This window comes from Brienomyrus brachyistius, chromosome 21 (genome assembly GCF_023856365.1).
Source record: "Brienomyrus brachyistius isolate T26 chromosome 21, BBRACH_0.4, whole genome shotgun sequence".
Taxonomy (NCBI): domain Eukaryota; kingdom Metazoa; phylum Chordata; class Actinopteri; order Osteoglossiformes; family Mormyridae; genus Brienomyrus; species Brienomyrus brachyistius.
This window is the reverse complement of record NC_064553.1, coordinates 14,011,865-14,028,397: the sequence shown is the minus strand read 5'-3', so window position 1 is coordinate 14,028,397 and position 16,533 is coordinate 14,011,865. Positions and strand designations below refer to the sequence as shown.

Here is a 16,533-nt window from a genome sequence, read left to right as displayed (position 1 = left end):
CAGCCCAATATGTTAATACACCTGGCAGGACAAAGCAGACTTTTATTTTAATACAGAAGACCGCATAGATCAGCCTTTAATTTTAATATACCAGGCAGCGCAGACCAGCCATTTATTTGAATTCATCCTCGAACACAGCAGCGCTGTGGTCAGATTTTCAGTTCGAGTCAAGTCTTCACGCGTATTTACATGCATGTAACAGTTTTATTACCTGGTAAATAGCGTGCAAGGTTTGCAAACTGCCCTAGCACTTTTTATGTAGCTACTTTTAGGGTTATAATGGAATAATATAGATTTGCCGCTTTCTTGTGTGAGCGTGAGAGTCTGAAAGTGTTAGTTTCAAGCTAGATGCGTGAGAGTTGGCAACTCTGATACTGTCAACCCCGTTTATTTATACAAGACGGAATGTGGTTTTTATATTATGTAGTTCCCTAGATTTGAGATTTCCGGGTGTTTATTAAGAGACAACACAAAGTCGGCGTAGAAGCGCAAATATTTCAGCCCAGATTCCATTTAATGGGAGTTAAATATGTATAATGTATCAGGGGTGGGTAAATTAGAGAGTCCGTTCTGGATGTTATGGTTGATTTTCTGTACGAAAAGTTAAAAAAGAATAATAACAAAACGATAAACTATGGAGGATATTATCGTAATAACTATTAAAATGAACAGAATAATTACAACGAATGCTCCACCCCCAGTCGCCCTTAAAATGCGACGTTGCCCCATCCGGTCCACTAGGTGTCGCTGCCTCCATCGCTGAGTGTCTGTGACCCGGCAGAGCATTGTCGGGGGTAGGGGAGGGGGGCTGCGTCATTCGGAAAAATGGCGTGGAGGGGTGCTATACTGAGCGGCACCGGTGGAAAAAGGTGAGCCGTGCTGGAATGATTTCACTAGTGTCTGTTCCGCTGCGCCTATTAAACCAACGGGCAGATCCGGTTTTAATGGAGATTAGATCCCCGGGTGATCCATCGGCACAGTGGGAAAACACCACTCGTTGGCTTGTACATGCGTGAGGAAAGTGCTGTTTTTGAAGCGCCTGTAGGTACCTCAAGCGTTAGTTTTAAGTGTTGTTACGTAGTGTTGAGGCAGGGACGATCTGGACTGTAAGCTGGGTCCCGGGGGGGGGTTGTGTGTCCGGCTGACCTGCCTAAGGTAGGAGAGCGCAGCCCGAAGCTGGTTGACGTTACTGCTTTACCAAGGCTTGCAGGGTATAACCTCCGGTCATTTCATGGGTGATTTCATTGGATTTATCTACTTCTCAGTTGTATGCATCAAGAAACCCGGCACGATACAGGTGAAGGTCAGGGGTTCTTCTGTTCCGCAGGTGGACAGTTTTTTTGCAGCAGAGGGGTTTCCGCAAGGCCCCCAAGAAGACTGAAGCGAAGAAGGTGGAGGTGGAAGAAGCGGACATTGACGGGGCAGTCCGAAAGAAGGCCATTGCACCGCCCGTGGAGTGCCCAGCCCCCCCGGTGCCCAGTGTGTCCTTTGGCAGACTGGTAAAGCCACTGGTATTCACTGTAGGGGTAAGTCCTCTCCAGCTGTTAGATGTATTTTGATGTCTTTCCCTCCTAATGACCGGGACTTGGCAGCCCTTAAGTCCAAACCCTAACGGACTATGATGCTCGGATTGTACCACCTTGGAGTAGGTTGCAGCAGGTGAAAATTGAAAATCGGCAGGTTAGATTTAATAAGTCTGAACGTTTTGTTTTGATGCCAAGGAAAGACAAAAATTTCAAGTAGTCATTTTTAAGATTTTAAGATTATGGCCATTGGGAAACCCCTCCTGATCTCCTCATTTCGATTTCCACTGCAGTTTCCACCATTTTATTGTGTGAGTTTGCTATGAAGCTCCTGGAAAACTTTGTTTTTCAAGCTTTATTTGGGGGGGGGGGGGTGTGTGTGTCTGAGAAAATTGTGGGTAATGAAACTGACAGAATTTTGTGTGGATTCTGAAAGAACGACAGAGCTTGGCATATAAAGTTAAAAAAATATTTATTGATAAAAAAAAATGTAATGTGACATTGCTTGACAGAGAAATGATAAGTTGGACCTGAAGCTTTTCAGAGCAGTTTTGACACTTTCCTCCAGTCAGTGTGCTTACCTGCCGGCTCCTACGCTGAGATTCGTGAGCAGCAGGGGTCACTGACTCCATATCAGTTTACAGGCTGCTCCTTCGGCGCAGCCGCCATCTGGCAGTACGAGTCCCTGAAGTCGCGCGTGCAGACCTACTTCGATGAAGTCCGAGCCGACTGGATGGAGAAACTGCGTCCGCAGAAGCAGGGAGACTTCCGCAAGCAGGTAGAAAACTGGCTCTATTACTCAGCGCTTGTGTTTCATTAACTACTTTAAACCTCCTTAACGATACAAAGTGGGGACAGTAATTAATTAATGGGCACCGAAGAGATGGAGGAGCCAGAGGATGAAACTCTTGTCCGAATCGTCGGAGTGGTGAAAACTGGTGTTCTGGTCGTAAGGTGAAAGGTCACTTTCTGTAGAGAGGGTGCCACCCAGTGGACATGCAAAACCATGAGCTGCTTGCTGAATTTCAGGTGAATCAGTGGTGGAGCAGTCTGAGTGAAGGGCAGAGAACGGTGACAGGTCAGTCTCCCGACACGCCTGGGGCAGGGGGCCGTGGGCGTATCGTCGTTCATCACCCTGTCCCCTCTTCCAGGTATCATTGCTGCCAACGCGCTGGTGTTCTGCTGTTGGAGGATTCCTTCTCTACAGCGCAGCATGGTGAAGTACTTCACATCCAACCCGGCTTCTCGTAAGCAGCCGTGCATCCTCGCTGGCGCCCCCTAGAGCCTTATGAGGAGAGGTTAGCTGAGCTGAGTCTGTATAGCCTCAAGCAAAGGAGACTAAGGGGGGGACATGATCTAGGTATATAAGATTCTAACAGGTCTGGATGCTGTTCAGCCAAATGGCTATTTCAGTATTAGTTTAAATACTAGAACTCGTGGCCATAAGTGGAAATTAGAGGGAGAACATTTTAAAATGAATTTGAGGAAGCACTTGTTTACACAGCGTGTAGTTAGAGTATGGAATAGTCTTCCTGCTAGTATAGCGCAAGCTAAAACTCTGGGTTCCTTTAATCCATCCATCCATCATCTTCCGTGCTTGATGATCCTCTCGTTTGTAAATTTCTTACGTTCTTAAGTTCTCGGCCTGTGTGCTAACTGTCTGTGTCTGCCGTCCCACAGGGACCCTGTGCTCTCCCATGATACTCTCCACATTCAGCCATTACTCCTTCTTCCACATGGCGGCCAACATGTACGTCTTGTGGAGCTTCTCCTCCAGCATCGTGTCCCTGCTCGGCCGGGAGCAGTTCATGGCTGTCTACATGTCTGCAGGTAGCTGCAGGCGTGCGAGTCCCACCATCACACATGATGGCCTGGACCACTACAGCTGACACCTATGTCCCTAACCCTAGGTGCCATCTCCACGTTTGTTAGTTATGTCAGCAAGACTGCCACGGGCCGGCTGGGACCTTCTCTGGGGGCGGTGAGTCCTGTCACACTCATACGGGTGACCTTCAGGGCTTTGGACCAGCAGTTATCCACTTGCTAGTTGTTTTGATGCTAGACGTTCCGTGGTGGTGAGAAATGGTGGATTTTTTTTTCTCCTAGAGATAGACAACTATGCAAGATGGTTGCTTAGAGTGAGGCTGGCTCTTCCTATTGGCAGGTTTCACTTTCAGTGGGTTGCTGTAGGGGAAAAAAACAAAATGATTGGTTACTGGTTGCCATGGTGACATGCTGAGTCAGTAAGGACTGTGAGGGGAAAATGAGAAGATGGGTTAAAATATAGGGGAGATGAAGGGATCTCAGGGCTGTGCAGTGTCTTACTCGGGTTTTTTCTGAAATCTGGCTCACTCTCACTCTCTCGTCTGTTCCCTGCAGTCTGGAGCTATCATGGCCGTCCTGGCTGCAGTCTGCACCAAGATGCCTGAGGCAAAGCTGGCCATCATCTTCCTGCCTATGTTCACCTTCACAGCCGGCAGCGTGAGTGGAATAGCGAGACGCTCCAGCCTCATCCTGATTCGTCGTGTTCGTGTGCGTGTCCGGACTTCCGCGTAACCGTGCCCCTCCTCGCAGGCATTGAAAGCTATCGTTGCCATGGATGCGGCCGGCCTCATCCTTGGATGGAGGTTCTTCGACCACGCAGCACACCTCGGAGGGGCGCTGTTTGGAATGTGAGTCCCCTGCCTTCTCATCCATCATCCCGTTTAGTTTTTCCTTAAAATTGTCCTTTAGTTCCTCGATTATGGCCCTATCCATCATCTCCTGGTCTTTCAGCTGGTACGTCCTCCAAGGCCATGAGCTCATCTGGAAGAACCGTGAGCCTCTAGTCAAGATTTGGCACAACTTACGGACGAGGGGACCAGGTGGAGGTACGGGCTCGCTCTAGAGGGGCGGGGCCACGGCTCTGTCCAGTGGTCAAGCTGCAATAGCCACTGGAAGGCTAGTGGTGGCAGTAGAGGCCAAGTCCTCTGGAGGTGGCTGCAGGAAGACTGATGCCCAGATTTGGCTGGAGCAGCCAAGCTCACGTCCCTCATCCCTGCTAGTCTGGCCTGTACAGCATGACCCATAAGGCCAGGACGGGAGCAGGATCCAGGCTTGGCCTCGGCTTAGAGTTCCTCTCCTGTCTTCCCCTCCCCCTCATCTTTTGTTTCAGGGGTGAGGGGGCTGGGAGGTGGGTTCTGATCTTGTCTCCCAATCAAGAAGGTGCTGTGCAGTACATGGATACTGTTTGGATGTTTTGTACTATTTCATTGGGAAGAGCCTTTTGGAACTGGGCTGGGGTGCTCCTAATCCTTACTCCCATTTGTCGGTTTCCTGTTTTTGAGGACTGATGAGTGCCTCGGGAAGTGGATGAATGAGGGGCGACCTTCCATGCGCACTGTCATAATAAAAGCTTCCCTTGTGTTCTCAGTCTGCAGTGGATCCTTATTTGTCAGCCGCACATACACTACACAGCCAGCAGGGGGATGTATGTTTTTATACAGTACCGCAAACATTTAGACACCCCAAGCCACCTAAAACGGAGAGTGAGAGTGACGCATACCATGACCTGGCCACCTGGCCTAAACACAGTAGAAATGGGTTTGGGGGAGGTTGACCAGAGAGTGAAGGAAGAGCAGCCAGTGAGAGCTCAGAAGCTGTGGGAGCTCCTTCAGGACAGCTGGCAGTGCATCCCAGGAGGCCACCTCATGGAACTGGGGTAGAGGAGTCCGTAGGGCCGGCCTGGGACAGTTGGGGTTAAGGGCCTTGTTCAAGGGCCGAAAGGTGGGATCACTCTACCGACCCAGGGATTTGAACCAGCATCCCTCTGAAAGCCAGTTCATACTCCACTTTTCCGCATCTGCTTACAGTTGTGGAGTAGGGGACGTGATGTAAATTTGGTGATTGATTGTGCCAGATTATTGATTAGGTGCTTCCAGTAGGTGACAGTGTGGACTTTCACAGATCAGCAGTCAATGACAAAAGAGCGGAGGAAGAACAGTTATTGTAGTAGTTATGGTGAGCAGCTGTGTGAGGAGGGTTAGAGATACCCGCATATCTAATTTTTCATACTGTCCAGACATTATACCGAGGCATATGGTATATTAAAAACCAACACTTTGGCCATTTTGAAATATTGGTGATAAAAATTCACCGGACAGGGGGAGGGGTCCCAACTAATTTTATCAAAAGGGTTTCGAAATACTGCCTTATGCCTTATTACCATAATACCACCCAAGTCTAGACTAATAACTTTAAAATTTCAGAAAAGTTTACCTCTTTCACTACGCTGCCTGTATTTCTAGGTTGTTGCAATGCATCTGCCCTCTCCTGGTCTGGTGGAATATCACTGCTGTATGCATGCACCGACCGCAACCTTCCGCATCCGCAGCCAAATGTAATGTGAACACAAGTTGTCACGCAGACGAACTTAAACCGGTCATTCAGCCCCCAACCCAACAACGCACGCAAAAAGTGAAGCATGAACTAGGCCTGAGTTCCAACCCACCAAGCTGCCCCTCCCCCAACAAATTCATTTATTTTTGTTTAATACTTTTTTGGTTAGTACATAATTCCATATGTGTTATTTTATCATTTCGATGTCTTTATTCTAAAATATGGAGAATGGGTAGTTGTGTCCAAACTTTTGACTGGTACCATACATCGCTACTGTGTAATGGGATCTCGAATGAACCATACCTGATCATATGGATGGCATCTGCATGCCCGTGTGGCTGGGCTCTAACACCAGGATGGCGTGATGCTCTTCACCGTGGTCCAGTTTTACCAAGTAGATCCTTTCATCCTGCAGTCAACAGAGGGAGGTCGGTCTATGCCTCAGAGTCCCAACGAGGCCCAAAGCTTGGAATGACACTCGCAATTCATACCTCAACATCATCGATTAGGGCAGCTGGCAGCGGCTCCTGATGCCAGCAGTTGTGGGAGAGGGTGAAGAAGAAGCGTCTCGCAGTCCACAGCAGGACAGGGACCAGGACCACAAGCAGCACCAAGGCGAAAAACACGGTGACTGGCCCCAGCAAGCAGAGTGAGGAGTCTGGGAAGACAGGAACAGACAAGCCGCCTAATGGCATCTTATCCTGAGGAATTTTGCGCAGGCTTTAACACAGGCTGCCCCAGGGGTCCTTCTGCCACACCTGGCACATGGAAACATTGATCTTCTGAGCTGGTGCTTCTGTTGGTGCTAGGAAAGTAGACCTGGGCAAATAAGCAGTAGGTGGCTCCCTCCTGCAAGCCGCTCAGGTGATAGGGACGCCACTTCTGTGGGACCTTTAGCCTGGACACCTGGAAGTAAAAAACACGGAGTTATCTGGCAAGCTGCTCGAGTGCGCTCGAGTGAAAGGGATGTAGTCTAGATGTTTGGTAATAACAGAGTTGCAGCATGTGAGCTACAGAGGGGCGAGTGCCACATGGGACAGTATGGGGGGGTGGGTCCTCCACCTTAATCTTCTGGTCATTTCTCCAGTATGTGAGGAGCAGCTCCAGGGTGGAGGGCAGGTCTGGCAGGTCGACCCGCGCGGACGTCCCGGACACCCGTACGCCGATGATGGGGACGGTGAGCCTCGCTGTTAAAAACATGGAACATTTATTCTCCTCAAAATCAGGAATCGGGCCAGCCCCTCGTCAGCTAATGTGACCAAATCACCGATAGAGGTCTGGAGGCTGACAACTGATAAACCAATGACCAATGATGTGAACACATGCGTTTTCTTGGTGGGTCTCCCCAGTCGGGCCTCACTCTGTTCCCTGTTGAAAGGCCTAGGGAGAGTGGTCCAGCGGGAACCAGCCCCGCCGCACTGGGCCTGCACACGGAGGTTGTAGTCCGAGTCGGAGGCGAGGTCAGCAGTCAGGTCACACTCATTAAGGATGGTCAGCCAACAAGTCTGAGAATTCTCCCAACTTCCATTCAAGATGTGGAGCTCAAACTCCCTGCAATGCAAGAGAGCCGTCTTTATCGTCTGCCCTCGACAACTTTCTTTACATTTACGATTGATCAAATATAACATGCTCATCACACTCACCCCTGGAACTGCACCGAGTATCTGACAGTGCTGCATGCGGCCACAGGGGGGCTCCACCTGAGCACGTGCCTCATGTTGACTGATTCCATAAACACATCCCGCGGATGGGAGAGCAGTTCGGCACCTAGGACTGGCAGAAGGACAGCCAGCATCACAGGCCGTGGTGATCAGCCATTGTGTGTATAAGCGTGTGTGTGTCTGAGAAATGGACATGTAAAGCCTGTATATAACTGATCGATTTGTGCGACAGATATAGGTGTAGCATGAGAAACCATGTGGCCGCCCAGGGCAGAATCACCAGAGCGGCGTCACCTGAACCACACCCAGGAATGCATCTACAGTTACCGCTGTTTATGTGCTCTGTGTGCAGAGAGAGTGTGTGTGGTCATGTGTAGATCAAACTGTGAGGATCAAATGTCCCCACAATGTGATAAAACCCTGCTATTTCTACATTGTGGGGACCATTTTTTTTCGGTTCCCACTCAAGGAATCTCAATTTTATAAAAATCCATGACTGCAATCAAAGAACTAAAAATGCCAAAAGCCTTTTTTTAAAATTTTGTTTGGTTACTTTAGTTTAGGGTCAAGTACGGGTTAAGTTTGTCATAGCTGGGATTAGGGTTATGCCTACAGAACTGAATCGAGCCCTAATAAAGATATAGATACAGTGTGTGTGTGTAAGAGAGAGACAGAGAAATAGAGAATACCCACTATGTCAGTATGTATGAGTATATGTGAGCGTGTGTCGGCGGGAATATATACTAAGTGCGTGTATTAGACAGAGCGTTCACTATGAGTGTGTCTATCAGAGAAAGTATTCATTATGCGTGTGTATATCAAACATTCACAATGAGTGTGTGTATCAGAGAAAGTATTCAGTATGAGTTTGTGTATCAGACAGAATATACACTATGCATGTGTGCACCAGACAGAGTATTCACTATGCATGTGTGTGTGTGTGTGTGTGTTCGAGGGCACTCACCCTGTACTATGAAACAGCTGCTTGTCAGCAGCGCCAGGCAGCACCTGGTCCGTTGCATCACCTTCCTGACACCTGTGCGCCCTCTGATTTCTCTTTCTCGGACACTCGTCCTCTCCTGCAGTCCCTCTTCTTCGTTGCTGCGTATCCTCTGCCTGCTTCTGCAGCTCTGGGCATGAGGAGTGAGTGAGCTGGGAGCCGCTCTACTCCCTTTTTGCCGTTGTGTTACTGGGGCGGTCAGACCTGTATAACAGGAACTTGCCTACCTTGTTGCTGATCCCAATTTCATGTTTCATCTTTTTCAGGTCAGGTTGCCTTCAATTAACCTGTTTTTCTTATTTATGTCAAGAGATGTTTACTGACATTTTTACACTGGTTATTTTACCATTAAACAGAAAAATTCAGATGTATGTAGAATTAAAAATTTAAAAGAACTTACCCATCAGTCTGTTCTATTACAACTTATCCAATACAGCCAAGAAATAACAGAATCATTAACCAAATATTTAAAGTGTAATTTCAATAACAACAAACAATAATTATATTGGCATCTACAAAAACAGCCGTAACATTAAAGGCACTTGCTTACTATTGTGTAGGTCCCCCTCTCGACACCAGAACAGCTCTGACCCATCGAGGCATGGACTCCACAAGACCTCTGAATGTTACCTATAGTGTCTGACACCAAGACATTAGCAGCAGATCCTTTAAGTCCTGCAGGTTGCAAGGTGGGGCTTCCATAGATTGGACATCTATTTGGAATTTGGAGGCCAAGTCAACACCTTGAACTTTTCATGATCCTCAAACCATTCCTGAACAATTTTTGCAGTGTGGCAGGGTGCATTTTCTTGCTGAAAAAGGCCGCTGCAATTGGGGAATACTGTTGCCATGAAAGGGTGTACTCAGTATGCAACAAAGCCTAGGTAGGTGGTATATGTGAAAGTAACATCCAAATGAATACCAGGACACAAGGTTTCCCAGCAGACCATTGCCAAAAACATCAAACTGCATCCACCGGCTTGCGTTCTTCTCATAGTGCATCCTGCTTTTGCTAGGTCCTAACCACTGCGTACCGGGACACCCCACAAGACCTGCTGTTTCGGAGATGCTCTGACCCTGTTGTCTAGCCATCACAGTTTGGCCCTTGGCAAAGTCGCTCAGATCCTTACACTTGCCCATTTTTCCTGCTTCCAACTATCAACTTCAAGTACTGACTGTTCACTTGCCTAATATATAATGGCAATTGTAACAAGATTAATCAATGTTATTCACTTTGCCTGTCAGCAGTCTTAGTGTTACGGCTGTTCGGTGTATACAAAATACATCTCCTGTGAAAAAGGTCATTCTTCGGGACAGCTGTCCCATGTTCCCCTGTGATGAATTCATTGTGCTGTACTGTGACTTTATTATCTTCCTCTGTGATTAATTCTTCCTGTTCCTCTGTGATGAATACATCGTGTTCCTTTGTATCTGTCCACGTTTCTGTGGCTAACTCATCATATTTCTCCTCATATTCCTCTAGAACTTTCTCACCAGAGTGAATGAATACACATTCTTTATGTAAACAGACTGTTATTATCCATATGTAAGCAGGGGACAAGAATCAGAGTACTGAAACTAGCCAAGACAGGAAGTCTTCACCACCATTGTGTTTGGTTATATGCTTAAGCTTGTCTTCCTCTTGGACTTCATTTACACTTCCATGAATCTTCCACACTGCTTAGCAGTCACAGTGAGCCTGGAGGAAGCAGGAAAGGGAAAAAGGCAAGGGAGACGCCAGACAGGATGTAAACTAATCTTCCACACTCTGAAAAACACCAGTAACACTTTGAATTTTACTTTCATTTCATTCTCCATGGTTTCAGCCTGGGGATATTTTAACATGTAAGTAAGTAGATGTGGGTGGTAATTGGCACATTACACTCTGGCTCATTTCAGAACAACATGTAGATGTGGGGAAACTCCTGGTAGAAACCGACTGGGCAGACTTTGCTCCCTGATACTGGACAACCATTAACATGGTTATAAAGCCATAAAGCCATAAACTGCATTTCAAATGCCTTCATGATTCAAAGACAAACTCTCCTTTGTTAAGTACAGAAAATAATGTACAATAATTTTCCCGGGTCATCTGTCTGTGGGGCTGAGCTGTGGAGAGATGGAAATCACCATATTTAGCCCTGTAGTTGACTTCACATACTTGCTGCCTGACAACCTTTCACCTCTTAAACCAAAGTCATTCAGTTCTAGGTCCTCAGACTCTAGCAACTAAGTTGATGGAGCCATCCATACAACATGTTATGGTGTGAGGATGGAGTGGAGGTACAGAAGGTAGCACAGTAGCTTCACACCTCCATGGTTGGACTGTTAGATGTTGCCCCTGGCTTTGTGTGTAAATCCTGCAGGTTCTTCTTATGTTTGCTCTTATTTCCCCCTTCTGCTGTGCTCCCCCCACCCAGGCTAAAAACTAACAGGTAAGTGAACTGGTCTTGCTGAATTGCTCATGGTGTATATGGCTGTCTACGTAGTCACCATGACTGGTTGGGCGATTATATGTATGGGGTGGGTTTGGACACCATGAAGCACACTTTCTCATTACATAGAAGCAGGTCTTCGTGGCTGTCCTTCCTGCTTCATAACTGACTCATTCAGTTCAACACAGTAACTATGTCATAGTAGCAGGGTCAGATGGACCATAAAAACATTATCAATGTTTCGGTCTCATGTGCCCAGTGAGTCAGTTACTGGTTAACAGGAATGTGTTAACAACATGGTTCAAATCCATACATCTATTTTCTGTACCTACGTGTCTTAGTCAGGGTTGTAGGGGGTCCAGAGCCTCCCCTGGTGTCTATAGGCAGGAAACAATCCAGGATGGGGTTCCAACCTGTCACAGGGCATAAACACATGCCATTCACTAACACATGCACACCTACAAAGAATTTGGTAACTCCAGTTAAGCTCAGCATGTTTTTGAACCCCAGAGGAAACCCCACAATGACATGGGGAGGACACACAAACACACACATGGAGCCATGGGAAAGACTCAAACCCTGGTGAAAGAGGTGTGAGACAACAGTGCCAATCACTCCACCACTGTACCAGCCTGGTTCAGACCCAGAAAAAAAAATCCAATATTTTTGTTTTAATCACCCGGTTAAGTATAAAGAGTCACAGTCACAGAGAACTCAACTGGTTGGCTGGAACAAAGTCTTGGTGGGAATTTTTATTTTCTGAAACTGAACTTTCCACCTCTGACCATGTAGTTTCTCCTCATAGCTTGGCTTAGATTCTCTGCTCTTCCACCTGGATGTGTCTTCCTTGTCCAGCAGAATGTGTATGGTGGCTGAAAATGTTATGGATAGCAATACAAGTCTGTTACTACTTACAAACTCTAAAACTAAGGTAGCTTCTAGGAGAATCAGTGAGGAAACGGTCAAAAGATTTTGAGGGCCTCCAACTTTAGACACACCTCAGTGATTAGCCAGGAGTGGCACAAAGTTTCTCTGAAGCATTGCTCAACCGTTTTCATATTATTTATGAAGGGAATACAAGACAAACAGATTGCATCCGTCAACACAACAAACAAACCGAAAGAAACACACCATCTGCGATGAGACTCTCACAGAAAGGTAGGGCAGGTGTGAGCCGCTCCCTCCGTCCTCATCTGAAAGAGGGTGTAGCCATGACGAGTTTATAGCCCCTGGGCAAAGAGTAAAGATCCTGCCTGCAGGCCATCGACTAAGATTCTGCCTCTCACCTGCAAGGGGACCGACACACAGTCAGCCTTCCACCTCTTTGCGCGTGGATTCTGCTTTTCAGAAGTGACCATGTCGACCGGGCTAGAAGTAACAGGTTTCATGCTAGGTGCGGCTAGTTGGCTGCTGACAGGCGTCGCTCTGGCTAACGATTACTGGAAGGTGTCCACTTACTCCGGCAGCGTCATCGTGTCCAACCGCCAGTACGAGAACCTGTGGCACTCGTGCGCCGAGGACAGCAGCGGCGTCAGTAACTGCAGAGACTTTCAGTCCATGCTCTCCCTGCCAGGTGAACTACCCAGCCGATACGATCGCTTTGCTCACAGCTCAGAAAGATCCAGAAATCAGCATCAAACACTGATCAGAAGCTTCATTATATCAGCATATGGCTGTTGCGGGTATAAAGCAGAACTTGATCAGTATTTGGTAAGGCTCTCATATGGAGAAGCACATAAAACACTTGGAAAGAAAGTAGCTTCAGAGACAGCTTATCGGAGACATTTTAATCCAAGTTTATTTTTAGCGGCAATATCCGACTATCACACTTAGTAACTCATCAGCCATATTGGGCTCTGCAGTAATATCCATAGCATGTGTTGAGCAGCTGTACGGTTCTACTGGACTTACATACCCATCCATCAACTGAATGATTTTCCAGTCATAACAAAGGAAGATAAATTGGTTCAGTTAGAATCAAATTAATCAAAGGCTTAAGTTCTTGGGCAGGATGAACATTTGAGCCTTTCACAGGGTGAGTACTGCTGGATTAGTGTATATTCTCAACAGTTTAGTAGTTACAATAAACTAGCATGTGTTACCATTCCATGGACTCCATGGTTTATCTCGTATATTATACCAGGGATGCCCAGGGCCCAGCTGTGCATGTTGGTCTTTGCCGCAACTGAGCTCCTCATTTGTCTTGGTTGAAGGAACTGGACAAATATGAAAACCTGAAGGCAAATACATTTAAAACGTCTTAGAAATGGTTTCTCAGTTGTAAGATTCATGAAAAAAAGTGAAGGTACACTTGAGATAAAAGCCTGTTGTCTTGCTATTGTTTTAATTAAATATGTTGATAATGAAGCTTCCTCGAGTCTTCAGACCAGTGTGGTTAGTCTTTTACCCATCCCTGCCATCCTTTGTGTAACAGTGTCACTCTGTATTCAGGTTATTTGCAGGCATGCCGTGCCCTGATGATCATAGCCCTGGTCCTGGGCCTGATATCGGTCTTTATTTCGATGATGGGTCTCAAGTGCATTAAGATTGGCACTGCATCAGATCAAACCAAGAGTAAGGTTGCCAGCACCGGCGGAGTAATGTTCATTCTGTCAGGTAAGGCCAGCGGCAGCCACTATTATCAGCCCTTACTATAATGCTCACGTGAGCATGTCCAGAGTAATAAGAGGAGTAATAATGTCTCTATCCTAAAAGATAATGCTAACAAAAGTGACTCAAAGTGAGAATGTTACTGTGCTAGCAGTAATGCTAATGCTACTGATGTTAAAACTCAACCGAGGTAGCATGATAAAGTTACTGATTGACCTTGTTGGGGCTGCTGTTTGTTCTGCTACTTCTTCATAGAAGAGATGAATTACTGGATTCCTCACAGTAGAGGTCTCTTTGTAAAAGGGAAGAGCACTGCTCTCAACACTCTTCCCTTTATTTAAAGATAATTGTCTCTCTGCCCCTCCACCTCAGGCTTGAGCAGCATTACGGCCGCGTCCTGGTACGCCTCCCGTGTTGTCCAGGAGTTCTATAACCCCTTATATGGAGGCATTAAGTAAGTTAATTGCCCTGGGAAAACATACGGTCACAGACAATCTTCATACTCTTCCCTATTGCGCCTACTTATGCATACAAACACAGTACAGACGTTACCCGAGTTACGATGTTAGGATATTTTAACTTTACGATGCGTATTCCAATTACATTCTGATTTTCACTTTCAGTACATTATTCAATAAATTACATGACAGTCAATAATTTATTATAAAATGGGCTTTGTGCTAATGATTTTGCACAACTGTAGGCTAATGTGTTCCTAGCATGTTTAGTAGGTAGGCTAGGCTAGGCTATGATGTTTGTTAGGCTAGGTGTACTGTGTTAAAATGTTCCGTTTATTGGAACATATCCCCACCGTAACCCAGGGAGGATCTGTACATGACACACATATGTCCAATCTGTTGAGAGACCCTCAACCACTAGAGGGCAGCACCTTTCAACTCCAAGACTTCCTGGCATAGTGGTGCCAGGTTTCTTTTGCATACAAAAATGGCTGAAAAACACAATTCACATAAGGCACACCAACATATGATTTGTTCTTTTTCCTTGACGATGGCCCTTCCTGTCCACAGGTTCGAGCTCGGTGTGGGCCTCTACATGGCCTGGGCTGGGGCCTGTCTGGCCATCCTCGGTGGGGCTTTCCTATGTTGTTCCTGCAGAGAAGGAATGAAGGGGTCAGGAAAAGCGTGAGTCTTGTCCCCCTTGTCAGCAGATTGCCTATCTAACTGTACATCTACAACTGCTGTTCCGTTGCACTCTACCTATTTATAAAACCATTTTACTGGATTCTAGTACCATGCTAAACATCAAGCAGGCCTGCCTGCCTTTAAGCCCTTGAGTGTGATTGTGTGCAAACAGATATCTAACCCATTTCCATATGTGTCACAGGAAATACTATGCAAAGTCTGGCCAGGGTCAGAACATCTACAGAGGAGCAGCGACCTCAGAAACGGGGACTGCAAAGGCCTTTGTTTAAACTGCATTTGCTAAACTGTTTCATAAGAAGTAGCATTTTTCGTTTTGGTTGTTTTTGATGCTCTTTCTTTCGATTTCATATCTTTCGATTTATTATCTAACCCTTCAATTACCATAAACCATTCAGTGAAACCTAACAATTTAAGGTACTAGTTACAAATCAGTTGTGTATTGTGTGTTTTTGAATATTAATGGTTATTAATAAAATCGAATTTGGTACAATTGTTTTTTTTCCCAAATAATTCAAATTCTGAATAATAAATATAAAAATTCTGAGGATTTAAAATCGGGGTCGGCATGGTGCTGCAGTGGTTAGCACTGTTGCCTCACACCGCTGGGACCCAGGTTTGAGTCTCCACCTGGGTCACATGTGTGCGGAGTTTGCATGTTCTGCCCATGTTGTCGTGGGGTTTCCTCCAGGTACTCCGGTTTCCCCCCACAGTCAAAAAACATGCTGAGGGTAATTGGACTTGCTAAATTGCCCGTAGGTGTGCATGTGTGAGTGAATGGTGTGTGAGTGTGCCCTGCGATGGGCTGGCCCCCCGTCCTGGGTTGTTCCCTGACTCGTGCCCATTGGTTCTGGGATGGGCTCCGAACCCCCCGCGACCCAGTAGGATAAGCAGTTTGGAAAATGGATGGATTTAAAATCAACTTAAGAGCAGCATCTTAGAAAGTGCATAAACTGCGACATAGCCATGCGAAAGCTGCACTACTGATGCTCATACTAGAGCAGCCTTCCCTTCACTGCGAACAGGGCTTGATTACTGCCAGCTTCATTGTAATTTTACTTTTAATATAATCATATACAGAAAATGGTGTTATTTTAGTAATGCATTACATATAGTTATTAAAGTTTTAATGTCTGAAAGACTCAATATGTAAATATTGAATAATCAATAATTAGTTTCTGTCAAAATAATGATGGATATTTTTATTATTTGCTGGGGTCTACAAATGAACTGGTTTAAGTTGAAATAACACATAAATTTTCTTGCAATGTGGATATTATTACAAGCAAAACAACATGACTTTAAGGACTGAAAAGAAAAGAAAATGCAAACTAAAATATGAAAACATTCAATAGATCACAGTGAACTCCAAACAGAAATCTGCTGTTGTTGCTACATGGACAGATCATTTTTCAAAAATATTTACATATTTACAGATCAAATTACATATTAGTGTATAAGCTGTTCTTTAAGATCACTTTAACAACCGTCTCATCCATTGAGCTTGCAAGTCCACGTGTAGCTTCTGCCTACATTTCGTTTGAGGATGCCAGCATTTCCTCCCAGAGGTGCTATTTCAAGGCACACTGCCGCTCACCCACGCAGATCTTTTTAAGGATGCTCCCCAGGTTCTCAACAAGGCTGAGGTCAGGGGATGATGGTGGCCACGTCATGATATTTTTCTCCATTTATGCTAATAGCAACCAAGGAATCAATGGGGTTTTTTTTGCCTGAAGGGATGATGATTTTTCTTTTTGAAGACAGGAT

At 46.0% G+C, this 16,533-nt stretch overlaps 3 protein-coding genes across 9 annotated transcripts; 2 read left to right on the top strand and 1 right to left on the bottom strand.

Annotated features, from left to right (window-relative positions):
* Positions 1 to 718: 718 nt before the first annotated feature.
* Positions 719 to 4,934, top strand: LOC125716846 (presenilins-associated rhomboid-like protein, mitochondrial). Its single transcript, XM_048989636.1, has 10 exons — positions 719 to 869; positions 1,328 to 1,526; positions 2,161 to 2,301; positions 2,553 to 2,601; positions 2,675 to 2,770; positions 3,204 to 3,353; positions 3,434 to 3,504; positions 3,903 to 4,004; positions 4,098 to 4,195; positions 4,299 to 4,934. Exons 1-10 carry the CDS (start codon positions 826 to 828, stop codon positions 4,408 to 4,410), a joined length of 1,062 nt encoding a protein of 353 aa, XP_048845593.1. The 5' UTR covers positions 719 to 825; the 3' UTR covers positions 4,411 to 4,934.
* On the bottom strand, positions 1,979 to 13,236 carry crfb16 (cytokine receptor family member B16). 7 transcript variants are annotated; one of them, XM_048989638.1, is made up of 14 exons: positions 12,455 to 13,236; positions 12,283 to 12,364; positions 12,128 to 12,189; positions 11,716 to 11,868; positions 11,329 to 11,409; positions 8,789 to 10,260; positions 8,526 to 8,691; positions 7,544 to 7,673; positions 7,261 to 7,451; positions 6,963 to 7,087; positions 6,659 to 6,806; positions 6,392 to 6,558; positions 6,204 to 6,309; positions 1,979 to 3,707 (listed from the first exon to the last, which is right to left on the bottom strand). In XM_048989638.1, exons 6-13 carry the CDS (start codon positions 8,816 to 8,818, stop codon positions 6,208 to 6,210), a joined length of 1,059 nt encoding a protein of 352 aa, XP_048845595.1. In that variant the 5' UTR covers positions 8,819 to 10,260; positions 11,329 to 11,409; positions 11,716 to 11,868; positions 12,128 to 12,189; positions 12,283 to 12,364; positions 12,455 to 13,236; the 3' UTR covers positions 1,979 to 3,707; positions 6,204 to 6,207. The 7 variants fall into 7 exon arrangements, with proteins under 7 accessions (XP_048845595.1, XP_048845599.1, XP_048845596.1 ...); XM_048989642.1 differs by having other exon boundaries at positions 12,283 to 12,493; positions 13,099 to 13,236; XM_048989639.1 differs by having other exon boundaries at positions 11,325 to 11,409; positions 12,283 to 13,236.
* On the top strand, positions 12,353 to 15,253 carry LOC125716852 (claudin-15-like). The gene is made up of 5 exons (XM_048989651.1): positions 12,353 to 12,569; positions 13,448 to 13,612; positions 13,979 to 14,060; positions 14,635 to 14,748; positions 14,951 to 15,253. Exons 1-5 carry the CDS (start codon positions 12,353 to 12,355, stop codon positions 15,036 to 15,038), a joined length of 666 nt encoding a protein of 221 aa, XP_048845608.1. The 3' UTR covers positions 15,039 to 15,253.
* Positions 15,254 to 16,533: the final 1,280 nt, after the last annotated feature.

What these genes read in the sequence shown, in the direction of transcription:
- LOC125716846 (XM_048989636.1), top strand. Translation starts at nt 826, where the DNA reads ATGGCGTGGAGGGGTGCTATACTGAGCGGCACCGGTGGAAAAAG. An exon ending in AGCGGCACCGGTGGAAAAAG is followed by an intron (nt 870 to 1,327) that starts GTGAGCCGTGCT and finishes TCTGTTCCGCAG; the next exon opens with GTGGACAGTTTTTTTGCAGC. An exon ending in AGGGCAGAGAACGGTGACAG is followed by an intron (nt 2,602 to 2,674) that starts GTCAGTCTCCCG and finishes CCCCTCTTCCAG; the next exon opens with GTATCATTGCTGCCAACGCG.
- crfb16 (XM_048989639.1), bottom strand. Translation starts at nt 8,818, where the DNA reads ATGAAACATGAAATTGGGATCAGCAACAAG. An exon ending in CAGCTGTTTCATAGTACAGG is followed by an intron (nt 7,674 to 8,525) that starts GTGAGTGCCCTC and finishes TCCTTCTGCCAG; the next exon opens with TCCTAGGTGCCGAACTGCTC. An exon ending in GCCTTTCAACAGGGAACAGA is followed by an intron (nt 7,088 to 7,260) that starts GTGAGGCCCGAC and finishes TGTTTTTAACAG; the next exon opens with CGAGGCTCACCGTCCCCATC.
- LOC125716852 (XM_048989651.1), top strand. Translation starts at nt 12,353, where the DNA reads ATGTCGACCGGGCTAGAAGTAACAGGTTTCATGCTAGGTGCGGCTAGT. An exon ending in GTCCATGCTCTCCCTGCCAG is followed by an intron (nt 12,570 to 13,447) that starts GTGAACTACCCA and finishes CTCTGTATTCAG; the next exon opens with GTTATTTGCAGGCATGCCGT. An exon ending in ATGAAGGGGTCAGGAAAAGC is followed by an intron (nt 14,749 to 14,950) that starts GTGAGTCTTGTC and finishes TATGTGTCACAG; the next exon opens with GAAATACTATGCAAAGTCTG.